Source organism: Pseudorasbora parva, chromosome 7 (genome assembly GCF_024679245.1).
Source record: "Pseudorasbora parva isolate DD20220531a chromosome 7, ASM2467924v1, whole genome shotgun sequence".
NCBI lineage: Eukaryota > Metazoa > Chordata > Actinopteri > Cypriniformes > Gobionidae > Pseudorasbora > Pseudorasbora parva.
This window is the reverse complement of record NC_090178.1, coordinates 2,477,245-2,491,359: the sequence shown is the minus strand read 5'-3', so window position 1 is coordinate 2,491,359 and position 14,115 is coordinate 2,477,245. Positions and strand designations below refer to the sequence as shown.

The window sequence follows — 14,115 nt, the reverse complement described above, 5'->3', positions numbered from 1 at the left end:
GATCCATACTACACAGGGATTTGGAAAAATGAAAAATGACCACTTACATGCCGTCAACCGTGTCACCTCTAAAAAAACAAAAACACACACACTTAGCATGCTGCAAATCATACACTAAAGAGCAAAATAATGTGTGAACAGAAGCAGACAGTCTCTGGATTATAACGCTTTCAGTCTGGTTTCCTGCAAGGGGATATTTTAGGTGACGGAGTAGCTGAAAGCGTGACCGCAGACGTGTCTGTGAGCGTGTGCTCATGCATACGTGCTTGTGTTAAGAGTTTGGCTTCTTAAATTAGGGGTTATTGGCCACAGCAAACTGTGAAGCGATCTCAAACAGAGAGTCACCAGGAGAACAGTAATTTTCCAAGCTATCTGGAATGTAAAAGTCAACATGAATGCAAAATCGAAGCCATTTACTTTGAAAAATTATATATTACAATTACACATTTTACACAAACTGGCAATTCTCATAATTCAATCAATTACTCTAATGGATAAAATAAAGCCCTGTGTGAATATCCTGTTTAAGCTGCATTTCTTGTTGATTTTAGAAACAGAAGTAGGTCGGCCACAAACGTAAGTCTGGTGGTTTACAGTGACAACAGGAAATGATGCAACATAATCTTACAATGCTGTTTGAGCATCACTTAAATAAACTGATCTCAAACTCAGGAAAAACGAAGGGTCTCCTTCAAAAAGCATTTCCCTCGCACTGCCAGAGATTCACAAAGGTTCAGCAATAGAGGAACTACGGTTAGCATTAAACCGTATATCGGGCAGCATTAAAGGTGCCCTAGAATGATTTGAAATAATATGTTAAATTGGTACGTGGCTTATTTAAGGGAAAACATTGTCCAGATACAGTTCTACAGGTCCATTTACAACCCTATAAATTGTCCCTAGGATGTAATGCTCTGTTTTTGCCTTATTTGGAAGAGTCATGAATATTAATGTTGAGCTCTGCTCTGATTGGCTTATTTCAGCAGCTCACAACAGTTCAGTGAAGCGGCTCTTAAGTCCTGCCCGTCCTGACACAACACAGACCGACTAAATTAAACTAAGCAAAACATCTCAAACGGAGATTGATAAAATGCAGCTTACTTGTTTATTTGGTGTTTTCAGATCATCCGCGCGCGAGAAAGAGCTCGCGGTCGTGCGGTTGCCAGATTCCAGTAATTAAAACCCCCAAACAGAGCTTTTCTGTGAAAAGAAACCCGTATACACTCCGGTTTTTACCTAAACATGTCCAATCTGGCAACCATATGCACACTAGCTCTCTATCGCGCACGGACGATCTGAAAACACCAATAAACAAGTAAGCTGCATTTCAGCAATCTTCATTGACTGTCATTTTATCTTATATGGTGGAAAAGGTGACGTTTGCTAGAAGGATCGCGTGAACGATCAAAGTATCCACGGTTGTATTTTGTAATACAAAATAATATTAACCTGTCATTAGACACACGATTTAGTTTTGTATGGTACTTGGAGTTCCTGTACTAGCATCTTGCGTCATTTAGACAATGCTGTCTCTCTAAGAAACTTTCAATTTAATCAGAAATCGCTTAAACAGCTAGTCAATAAGTGGATAAATTACTTACTGCTTGCAGGAATATAGTTGCCCCTTTCTTCAGTTTAAGACGCTGAGTGAAGCTTTCTTGAAATGGGCCGAACAAACGAACGATTTATTGTGGTATCCGATTATAATAAACCTCAACCGTGTGTCATGAGAGCCGTTTTTGCTATCTTCGAGTGTCTTGTTGACCATCAGTAGATTCGGCTTGTTCGGACAGATGCAAATGTTGGGGGCGTGCATATAAATGATCCCCAGCGCTTACGTCACGGTTGGGCTTATGTTGAGAAGCACTTTTTTTCTGTTGAGTTTTTGATTTACGAGATTTACATCAGAAGTAGGAGGCAATGATGTTTGAGACTCACAGTATGTGATGTCCATGGACTGAACTCTTTATTATTTCACTATGGCAAGGTTAATCAATTTTTCTTTCTAGGGCACCTTTAACAACAAAAAATAGACATGTACGAACTGGAAAATGCATTTTGGAGCACACGTGAAAAAAAAGAGATAATTTTATATTTTGTTTAATTCTTATATAAACAAGCCCAAAATACACCGGGACTCTTATTTTGAAATGTATTTACTGCCTCCAGCTGCCCATTCATATACGAGGGAGCATATTACAATAAACATCCCAATACAAACAGCATTAAGTAAACACTGTCATAATTCATCGGTAGTAAATCCTAAGCAAACGTCTGATATGACTGTGAACTGCTCTGAAATCATGTTCAGCGTTTTGACTTTAAACATGCTCAGTTATTTAATTAAATCATCGGCAGTAGTTGAGCAAGTGTGTGACTGGTAGCCACACATGTAACGGATCTGCCATCTTAGGTTATTCCAAGCATTTCCGCTCACACTTATAAATGCCTTGACTCTAAGGACAAACCACATTATTTCGTATTTGCGGATCAAACCGATATTGAGAACAGTTTAATCTCAGTGATATAATGTTACTCAAAACGTACTTGGTGAGCTGGCCTTTGGTTTTGTTGTTGTCGATTCCATTACAGGTAACGGCAGCAAGCTTCCTGCTTCTGTAGTTCTCATAGTGGACATTATTCGTAACGTCCTTGAGGTCCTGCATGTGGGTTCTGACACAAAACAAACAGTTATTGCAAAACACCTTATGCTTGAAAATTTGCATGACGCCACAAATTATAAAGATGGTACGGCCATGCTTAATAAAATTTAAAAGCAATGCGTTTGTTACTGTGCTAATGCGGAGTGACTTTCCCTCTCCAAAAGCTTTGCTTAATTCCACAAGACGTTCAATGTTTTTACCTGATGAGCATATTCCTCACGAGTGTGAAATCGCAATGGTCTCCGTTCTCAACTGTGCACAAAGAAACCATAATCAGGTTTAAAACACATTAATATATTATTCAAATGCCTTTACAGTTGTTGAGTTCTGGACTAAGAAAGCACCTCCTGTATATAAATCAGATCCAGGGAAAAACACCACTAGCGTTCAAAAGTTCAGCGTCAGAACGATTTTTTTTAAAGGTATCATAAAATGGCTTCTTAATTTTTTTTTATACTGTCGTCTGAGGTCAAGTAATGATGTTTGTCTGATTTTTACATTCAAAAACCCTCATTCTCTCCTCCCTCATGTGAACTGAACTGACAGCGGAGCTGAAGCTCATTATAATATGCAAATCTTATCCAATCCTAGCCGTGGGCGTTTACTTCCAAGTCTCCAGTGACACGCCCATCAAAACCCAGCGTTCAGGAGAGAGCCTCAAAACCAGTGGAGAAAATAGCCAATTACTTATTAATAGCATTACTTAATAACACAAACGTCATTAGCTGACCTCAGACAACACTATAAAATAAAAAAAAGCCACTTACTACTCTCATTTTAGATGTTTTAAAGGCCTTAAATTGTGGAAGGTCAAATTAAAACTTAAGACCTACAGAAACCCTCTTCTAAAACAATGTTTTGTTGAACTGTAACTTGAAAAGCAGTGGAAGTGCATCTACCTTCTGCCACTCCCCACGGGTACTGCCTTCCTCTGACCTTCTTGCCATTTGCCTCGATGATAGTGTTGCTTCCAACCACAGCCAGAGGCAACCGATCCTATAGAGAGAGAGAGAGAGCGAGAGAGAGAGAGAGAGAGAGAGAGCGAGAGCGAGAGCGAGAGACTTTCAATGTGCAACTGCATGTTCTGTCCACCGCCTCAGATTCAGATCTTTACCATTATTACATTAGAGGAGAGACTTCAGTCTGCTACATGAACTGCATTTAGATCACAGAAAAATCAAAATTTCTTTATTATTATTATTTTTAATAAGTAACTCCTCCTCTAGCACATTTAATAAAACTAAGAAATGCTGGGAAAAAAGTACTTTTTATGTTTTACCAAAGAAGCACGTGCTTTTAATTTGAAAATGTAGTGCATAAGAACTTTAGGGATGCATTTTATTTTTATAAAAATGTATACGAAAAGATTTAAAAGCACATTTAAAAAAAAAGAAGAAGCATATTTCTGAATGAATGTATAAGGATGTTATATTTATGGAATGATATACACCGATTAGGCATAACATTACGACTTAATATTATGTTGGTCCCTCTTTTGCTGACCCATCGAGACAGTCGTCTAGCCGTCACAATCTGGCCCTTGTCAAACTCGCTCAAATCCTTACGCTTGCCCATTTCTCCTGCTTCTAACACATCAACTTTGAGGACAAAATGTTCACTTGCTTCCTAATATATCCCACCCACTAACAGGAGCCGTGATGGAGATAATCAGTGTTATTCACTTCACCTGTAAGTGGTCATGATGTTATGCCTGATCGATGTATATTCTAAACACAGAATTAAATGGCAGATAAAGTTTATTTTGTAACTGAAAAACTAATAATAACAGGAAAAAAGCACACCACAAACATTTTAGCAGCACAATTTAAGTTTGCAAAAAAAAAAAAAATGTATATGGAGATCAATTTACAAGAAATTATTAATTTAAATAAAAACAAACATTTATTATATTTTTATTTAAACTATATTCATATATTCTTAACTTTTAATTAAATGCCAGATGATATTTATTTTGTAACAAAAATAACCAAAATCAAATATATTCAGCAAAATGCAGGACTTTTAATAATGAAAAGCCCAAACTACACTTGGACTCTTATTTTGAAATGTCTTTCCTGCCTCCAGCTGCTCATTCTCTCATATGAGGGAGCTAAAATATGCCCTCTTACCATCTGAAACATATTAGTTTTACGAAATCACCACCAATAATCACATTAAGCTGTATTCCGAGTCTCTTAAATGGTATTTAAGACTTTTATTATAGCATTTAAAATAATTAAGACCTTAAATGTATTCCCTCCCAAATGCATTAACACTTTGCTCATGTCTATTTTTCATCTCAAATGCAAGTGAAAAGCTTGCTCTTACTTTGATCTTCTTCACAATCTTGTTTTCTTCCTCATCATCCGTCTCTGGAAACTCGTAGATTTTGATCTTGTGCTCCAGGATTTCTCGCATAATCTAGAGAAACATAAAAACAAGTCACACAAACCCCACGCGAATGCTTCGGGCCAGCACACAACCTCCAGAGGATCACCAAGAGCGATTGTTTAGGGTTGAGGAACATCCTCTGTTTATTTATTTGTGCATGTGCTTGAATCTTTCCATCTGATCTTTCCTGTATGGGCGGTAATGCCGTGCTCCCTGCAGAGATAATACTCTGACAGATGGCAAAACACTCGAGACACACATGGAGGCTTAAACTCCTGCCGTCTCTTAATCAGGAGTTTACACGGACAGGACTTGGTGAGCATTCTGCTCCACTTTAAAGGGGTCATATAATGGTACATGCACTTTTACAAGTTGATTATACAGCAATGTGTGTTGGTAGTGACTGTACACAACCATCCTATAATGATAAAAATCCATCAAGTAGGGGTGTGCCGGTTTCAGAATTGGTGATGACGGTTATGATGCGAGTCAAATGTGACGGTTCGTAACATAACCGTCGTTCACAAATGCATTAACAGTCTGACAGTCACAAACAGGACTCCGGCCACAGCCTATATGGAAAAATACATAGTTAACTTAATGTTTGAAACAGCAGGTTATCAACTTAATCGATATGAAGTGCCACTGCAATCATCACAGCGTTCAGTTTGTCTACCGCATCAGATGTCGACGCCGTCCTCTCCAGCAGCTGAATGTGTTTACGGATGCCAGAGCAACTCTCAACGGCCACCAGGACTTATACGGTTTTATAAAAGCGATTTATTTGTTGTAAAGTGTAATAATCATCTCAGAACAAATAAATTCTAATGTCAGGCGCAGTTGAAGTAGTTGATTGTTTGCTTATATGTGTAGGTTTAGGGACAGTGCCATTATGCTAACATTATCTTCATAACTTCTTACAAAATAAAACGTTTCTCCCTCAGAAAAATGTACTTTCCTCTGTCATCAAGATGCTTGGTGCGTGAGTGCGGCGTGCGCTCTTTAGAACGGATAGCGCGTTTCATTGTCTCTCCACCATGCTAGTGGATTAGCCGTAGAGTAAATTGGTTGTTCTTGGAGATAGCGGGTTGACTCCGTGTCAGCGCGCTCTGATCGGTAAAGGAGCTGAGATTTCAATGGGATGCTAACAGCAGGGGATGGCTTGGTTAGCAATGGCCGCCCCTATGGGGGGGAACGCTTTCCGAGTGTTGGAGTCAAGGCAATAATGTCTGACTGACCTGTTTCTTAAACTGTTGGCACTCTTCAGGGGTCAGGGTATCTGCTTTGGCTATCAGTGGGATGATGTTGACCTTCTCATGCAACCGTTTCATAAACTCGATGTCCAAAGGTTTCAGTCTGGTGGAAAAACACAACACAACACCATGATGAAGATGCAATGATTACACAGATCTCTCAGTCATGTATAATAATTAAGATTTTCACAGGGATAAAAATGTATAGTTCAGATATAAACACTGACGCCTTAAATAAAGATTGTATCAAATACGTTGTTACATCAGTAGGTGGCAACAAGTGACTTATTCAGGGGTTTTCCTACATTGAACATTTTTTGGCAGCCGCCAAAGCAAATTTTTGTCCCGCCAAAGCCTTATTTGATGAGTTATTGTGATTTATAAATTGATGTAGATTACTAATGCGCGTGACCCACTGCTCGTTCTGACACTCAGTTAACTTGCGCCCTCGATAACTGAGTGACGGAGAACGAACAGAGAGCCCACACACACTCTCTGTCTTCAAACCCATCACCGTTCTCTCTCTCTCACTCGCGCATATCAAAATCAACAAAAGTAATTATAAGTAGAGAAATCAACAGAACTGACTAAATGGTAAAAGGTCTGAAGACTGAATCAGTGCGCCACGTGGCATGTTCACACAATATTTTCCCTGAATTACTGCTGGATGTGAATTGTGCTCAAAAATCGCACCTCTTTTAACAGACGTTTTGCACACGCAGCTGACATGAAACATACTTTCAAATAAACGTAATAATATCCTTATGAAGTGTTTTCTGTGATCAATCTTTTGCGTTGTTTTAGGAGTCTGGGTTCACACATAACGCGTCCACTTTTGTCCGATTCGCGAACTAATGACTTATTTAAACCGATTAATTTTAATGAACTGATCTGTCCAATACTGAACTCACGAATCGGTGTTTAATCATTTAGGGGTTAGTACGAATTAGTCTTAATAATATTCACAGTATTTTCATGCATTTATTTTGAGTATTTATATTGATAATGTGTAGTAAATTACCACAAAAAAATTGTTTAGACTGGAATAAGGTGAAAGCAGAACAACGCAAGTTAAATTGTTTATGGCAGAGAATTAGACTATTTGTTATTACATTTTTAATGCTGCTTTTTAATAATTGTTGCCAAAATAATGAATCAGTAAACCATGCAAACTGTGTAAAAATGAGGACCTAAAGAAACAAACATCAAGACATTATACATAATGAGATATCAAAATTAGATGAGCAACAAAAAGCAAAAAAAAAAAAAAACGTTTGCATTTATTTTACATTTTTTGTCAGTATTGGGCTCACAGATCACGCGGGTAGGTACTTTTACTGTTGGAGTGTGTGCGCGTGCAGGCGTGTGTATGGATGACCATGACTGGTCAGCCACCACCGAAGACCATTTCTGACCCAGGAAAAACCCTGTTATTTGTCATTGAATCATTCATTCATTCATTCAAGAGATTTGTTTAAAAGTGCAGATTCATCCAGTAATGAAACAAGTCTTTATGAGTGAGTCGTTGAATCATTCATTCAAGAGATTCGTTCAAAAAAACTTGCTGCGTCCCAATTCGGCGACTTATACTTTGTCCTAAAAGTATGTACTCTTTTTGTGAAGAAAAAGCAGATACTTTTAAGTGTGTAGCAGAAAAGTATGCAAGCTTCGGGACTACTTCGCCATCTTTAACGGACTCTGTCGCTTGGTTACGAGCATCCCATAACCGTTTAATCTGCCCTGTCCAGGGCTCTACATAGCACAAATACATATTAGGGGTGTAAGAAAATATCGATACACGTGAATATCGCGATATGTTTGGCGATACTGTATCGATTCTCAAAAACGCTGTATCGATAATTATATATTTATTTATTTACATCCAAGATTCGTGGCTTTGTGTTCGGTTTAAACCACAGACTGTATAACACCCAACCGCTAGATGGCAGTGTTATCTCAGAACGCATAACTGACGCGGAGCCGGAGAAGCGCAAGGTAAAAGAGCTGAAGTGTGGACTCATGTTGGCTTCAGCTAAAAAGAAGCCACTAAGGAAATCGACAAGAATCATTTTGTTTGCAAAATAGGCCAAGTTATAATCTAATACTCGGGAAACACATTGAAACAGAGAGCTCGCTTAACATCCTGACGGCACCTGCGCTGTTGAGAAGCGCTTCGATGGAATAGACTGCACGCTTTCCTCTCAGTAATAAAATAAACACACGCCAAAACTGACAGCGGTGGCAGGAGAACGAAAGATAATAGCGATGTGGATATGGATGCACCAGCTCTGCAGCTCAGTAACGTTACTTGAAATAGCACTTTTTTAAAATAGACTGCTTTATAGAAAACGGCTTTAGGGTCCGATCACACAGAACGCGTTTTTCAGGTTCGAAAACGCGAGGCGCACTGCACTCCCTTTTTTGGTCAGCGTTTTTTCATTCAAAAATGAGCAGTGCGCTTTAATGTTTCTAGGCAACCCCCGAATCACCTGTACTGTCAGTCAAATCAATGTAACGGTCAACACAACGGAAGGCCCGCCGCTTCATTCATTTGATTGGACAACAGAAAATAAGCGTGATGATGTTGCGCGCTTTTCCGCTCAGATTGGACTTTTTTCAACTTCATGCGCTCCTTCAAAAATGCGAGGCGCAGCAAGCGGTTTAAACGCGAGGCGCCCAGGGCGCATGAGCAGCGCGCATAACGCTCTCAGCCAAACGAAATCCATTCAAAAAAGGCGCCTCGCTGCAAAAACTCGTTCTGTGAGATAGTAGTAGCCCTACTGTGTTAAATATAAAACAAACAGTCATTCTGTCATGAAATGGACTGCACTTTCTGCTGTTAAATAGCCACTGCTAAACTGTGAACCTTTAAAACATTTACACAAAGAATCCTGCAGTAACTTTACATTTCCCTCAACTTAGATTGCACATTGCATGATTAGTGATATAAATTATACTGTATTAATTAAATTAAATACTTTGTCTCGTGTTTTAGGCTTATGGTTGCGTTCTTTATTCTTTTAAATTATAAAAAACAAAAAAGAAATATCGCAATATATCGTATCGTAACACCTGTATCGTGATACGTATTGTATCCCCAGAGTCTTGGCAATACACAGCCCTAATACATATATTTAAGTATCAATACACACAGAGACGTGAGTTTTTGGATTTTTACTCTGCAGACTTTATCACCTATGGGTATGAATGATGAAGCATTATTTAATCTGATGTTATAATGTGAATTGAAGAAGAGGTTCATGTGTTAATATAACCATTCATGTGTGTATTGATACTTAAATATATGTATTTGTGTATCTAAAATGTGTGTATACTTGTGCATGTATGATGTTGTGGTACTAATGATTTGGCTAATGCATTCAGTCATTGAGTGTGATTTACTAATCAATGGTTCTCTGCAATGATCGGTCATGTTACCTTTTTAAATGTCATGGATTTTGAGTATGATATATATGCCTGATGAAGGTCATGAGACCGAAGCGTTGCTAATAAAAAGTTTTTGATTTTTGCAAGTATTTATGTGTGCGGGATTTCCTTTTGTTTGTTTATTGAGATTTTTGGATCTGGGTATCCTTTGTCCTACGCACCTATTTATCAGCTACAGGTGTGCGATGGTAATTGTGCACTAATTAATGATACATTTAAAAAGCCATTGAGTTAATCTTTATCACACATGCTGTTAAAAAAAAAATACTAAATGTATGAGCAAGTATATCATGAAGTTTTTTTCCAAACCATGATTTTGTCTTATCCTGAATCACTATGGTACACATAAAATAAGTGTTTATATTCCCGCTGCAGATTAGCACAGTCTCTGCGAGACTCGCCATAGACACAAACACAGAGAAGTAGATCCGGCTGCAATGTTCTTCCACTAGACGCATGCGGTTCTGTTTATGAAGCGCCAGAGCGCCAAAAGTTACGGCTCACAATTGCTCCTCAGAGTATTGGCATGATTGCATGTGTGATCATGATCTTGTACAAAAATCCAATAGACAAGTTGATATTAAGTAACAACGTTTTAGCCACAACACTGTCTATTTGTGAAAATCAAAGCCACACCAGAACTGATTCGCATCTCCAAGTGATTCGATTCAAATGTATCTTGTGTTTTGAACTATTGACTGAATGACTTGCCGCCACCTACTGGCGGTTTTATTTGCATATTTATACTTTGCATGGACTTTTTATTTAAAATAGTAAACTTTTAAAGTTTCATTTGTACATATTTCTAAATTCAAAAACGTATATGTAAAACATTCATACAACATTAACCCATCAGCTGCATTAAATGCATAGGTGTTTGATTGAATTAAGTCCAGTTCTGCTTTGTGTGTGTGTGTGTGTGTGTGTGTGTGTGTGTGTGTGTGTGTGTGTGTGTTGCACTCTCAGAAGTTAATGATAATATGTCAGAATTGTGTGATTTTTGGATTTTCAGCTTGTTTTAAACTAGGTATATAATGGTTGTATCTGAGTGCATGTTGTGTTTGACACATTTCAGGGTTTTGTGCTGCGATATCCTGCCTTGTCAAACCTTAAATAAACCTAAACACTATGTAAATGTGTCAATCTCACTTCAGATAAAGCTTCTGTGCCACTTCTGCTGTGAAAGAAGTGGCACAGAACAAAGACAGATCATTTAATGCACATCTCATTTGATTGGAAACAGTCTAATTGTGTCTAATTGTTTTAGCTGAAATAATTGTGTAAATTAACATTTTAAAAACAACCTCCCTATTTTAATTTAAGAAATTGACAGATGATGCATACATTTAATAAGATTAGAAAACATTGCTTCCTATAATGGTAAAAATGCCCATGGACATTAATTTAAAAGGACAAATATCGCCCTGTAATAGGAAAGTTATAATTGGAATGTGTTTGACGGATTAGATGTGCTCCTAAATTTTTGACTGTGCTCCTTATGTTTTTTAATTAGAAGCACAAGTGCTCCTCAAGAAAGAAGTTAGCGTAGAGCCCTGCTGTCAATCATCGTCAGATTCGTCACAGTTCAAATCCTCCACATTCAGATTAATCTCCTGCCGTATCGGAAAGAAATGTAGCCGCTCGTTGATCTGCCATGTGTGTGTCTTTAATGCAGAGACTCTCCTTATGTGTTTGCAGTTTAAATTTAAAAGTTAATGGCCAAACGTGTCATTACAAAAGTTCTCAATGCTGCTGCAGGTGAAATATAATGTGGACAACACTGAATAAATATATTTTTGTCAGGTTAAATATTGATAGTTGTTCACTCAAACCCCTTTATCGAAACTTCTCTACTTAAACGTCGGACTCGCATATCCGCCATGTTTGTAGTTTTTTAAACACTTATCCGCTTTTGTAGTTCTTATCGAATCCTCGTCCAACTCGCAATGGGTTATGGGTAATATCAGCCGTTAGACTACACGCCGATCTGTACTTTGAATTCTGACCGGAAATAGTAAACCATCCGGGTATGTTTGGAACATACTAATTCTATTTTCGAGTACTATTTAGTACAACCAGCAGCCATATCACCCTGTAGCCCAAGACTGGTTTCCCACTGAAGCTAAGCAGGGCTGAGCCTGGTCAGTACCTGGATGGGAGACCAACTGGGAAAACCAGGAGCTGCTGGTAGAGGTGTTAGTGAGGCCAGCAGGGGGTGCTCACCCTGTGGTCTGTGTGGGTCCTAACACCCCAGTATAGTGATGGGGACACTATACTGACAAAGAGCACCGTCCTTCGGATGAGACGTTAAACCGAGGTCCTGACTCTTTGTGGTCATTAAAAATCCCAGGATGTCTTTCGGAAAAAGAGTAGGGGTGTAACCCCGGCATCCTGGCCAAATTTGCCCAATGGCCTCTGTCCATCATGGCCTCCTAATCATCCCCCTATTCTGATTGGCTTAATCTCTCTGTCTCCTCTCCACCAATCAGCTGGTGTGTGGTGAGCGTTCTGGCCCAATATGGCTGCCGTCCCATCATCCAGGTGGATGCTGCACATTAGTGGTGGCTGAGGAGATTCCTCCCTTCTATGTAAAGCGCTTTGAGTGCCTTGAAAAGCGCTATATAAATCGAATGCATTAGTATGGATAGTGTGCGAATTGGGACGCAGGGACTGATTCATCCAGTAATGAAACGAGTCACTGAATCATTCATTCAAGAGATTTGTTCAAAAACACAGATTCATCCAGTAATGAAATTAGTGAAGTCTTTACGAGTGATTCAAAATGAATTCAAACTAATCAAATAGGCTTATTTTAAAACAGACCATTTTGTCATAACCTCTAGCAAATTTCATGTTATTTTGTTTAATATTCTCTTAATGTTGTTTAATGTACTCAATCATAGGAGAATCAGGATCTCCATTTTAAACAAAAAATGCATCCAGAATTTAGTGGTCTAAAACTAGTGGTCGTGTGTTAGTACTCAAACAGCTAAATTGGCTTCCGTTTTGAATCATGGTTAACAACATCCATTAAGCTATTTACTTTTTACTACGCTTGAGATCTGATAATCATCAGGATTGTGTGGACACAAGACTGAACAGAGCGACACGTTCCTGCATCTTCACTGCAACTGCGCACATATCCGCTATTGTCTGAGAGCAGCTGCTTACAGTAACAGTCATGCTCATGTTTTCACCGACTAAGAGGAACATCACAGCTCCGGCTTGTAAATTAAATCCACTATTAGACCTCTAAGCAGAAAACAAAAACTGACAAACATAAGGGGAAAAAATCAATAAACTAAAGTATACTACACACAAAAAAGGAGGATAAAAAAACAATTCTCACCAAAGCTGCATTTATTTGATCAAAAATACAGTAAAAACAAAAATGTGAAATTTTTACAATTTAAATGATCTGTTTTATATATGAATATAATAAAAATGTAATTTATTCCTCTGACCAAAGCTGAATTTTCAGCATCATTACTCAGGATGCAGTTTGTGTTTCCGGAGTTCTGCAAGTGTGTGTGTGTGTGTGTGTGTTTGTTCCTGGTCATTAATGGAAACTGCAGGCAGTGAGTGAAACTGCATCAAATGTGTGTGTTTTGTCGGCAATCGGCGCGCAAGTGCATTTAATGTGAACAACACCAATGCAAAGGGAATCCAGAGTTTCAAGGGATAATGCCATGGTGTGTGTGTGTGTGTGTGTCTTTAGCTCCGCCCACTGCACGCCTCCACAGACTCGGCTGTTTTCAGAAAGAATCGGTTCAGTGTATCTGTCTTTTATAAATATGATAAACTAAAGACTCTTGTGAGATATGAAGGATCAACACTACTCTATAGATACTCAAGATTAACACGAGACTGCAGAAACTGTGTGTGTGTGGGTTATGGACCCTTTAATAATGCTTAATTGGAAGTCTATTATTAACCTGATAACCGTCACGAGGACGAGGACGCACTGAAGGTCTCTTTGTTTAAATTAGCTCAAAATTACTATCAGATGTAAGTAATTACCTTGACAAACTATACATCATTAAAAAGATCTAAGACTAAAGTTTAATTTTTTTACCTCTGTTTTATTCTCAAAGTCTTATAGTGACCGTAATGTGTTAATATGTTCCAGGAGTTATGAATATGATCTTCGGCGTCGCTACCTTTTGATTGTAATATGCGCGTCATTTGCTCCCATTCATAAAAAAATCCTCCTTGGTCGTCATGAAGACACTCGACAAAACAACTTCCCTCAGGGCTTTTACTTCAAAAGTGTGCAGATGTGGAGAAATATTGATAGATTCTCACACGTTTGAGTCAAATTTCTATACAGAGAAGTATTATTTATTCAATCTTTATCCAAA

The 14,115-nt window shown here is 38.4% G+C and overlaps 1 protein-coding gene and 1 pseudogene across 2 annotated transcripts in view; one reads left to right on the top strand and one right to left on the bottom strand.

Annotated features, from left to right (window-relative positions):
- septin7b (septin 7b) overlaps positions 1-14,115 on the bottom strand; it is a 35,846-nt gene that overhangs the window by 10,924 nt on the left and 10,807 nt on the right. Inside the window, exons 5-10 of one of the 2 annotated variants that reach the window (XM_067447759.1) lie at positions 6,293-6,410; positions 4,992-5,084; positions 3,563-3,659; positions 2,864-2,915; positions 2,548-2,673; positions 48-68 (exon numbers count right to left, since the gene is read on the bottom strand). In XM_067447759.1, coding sequence (XP_067303860.1) covers positions 48-68; positions 2,548-2,673; positions 2,864-2,915; positions 3,563-3,659; positions 4,992-5,084; positions 6,293-6,410 — 507 coding nt within the window. The remainder of the gene's footprint in view (positions 1-47; positions 69-2,547; positions 2,674-2,863; positions 2,916-3,562; positions 3,660-4,991; positions 5,085-6,292; positions 6,411-14,115) is intronic. The other variant, XM_067447760.1, reaches the window with a different exon arrangement.
- LOC137083971 (5S ribosomal RNA) lies at positions 11,829-11,944 on the top strand (annotated as a pseudogene).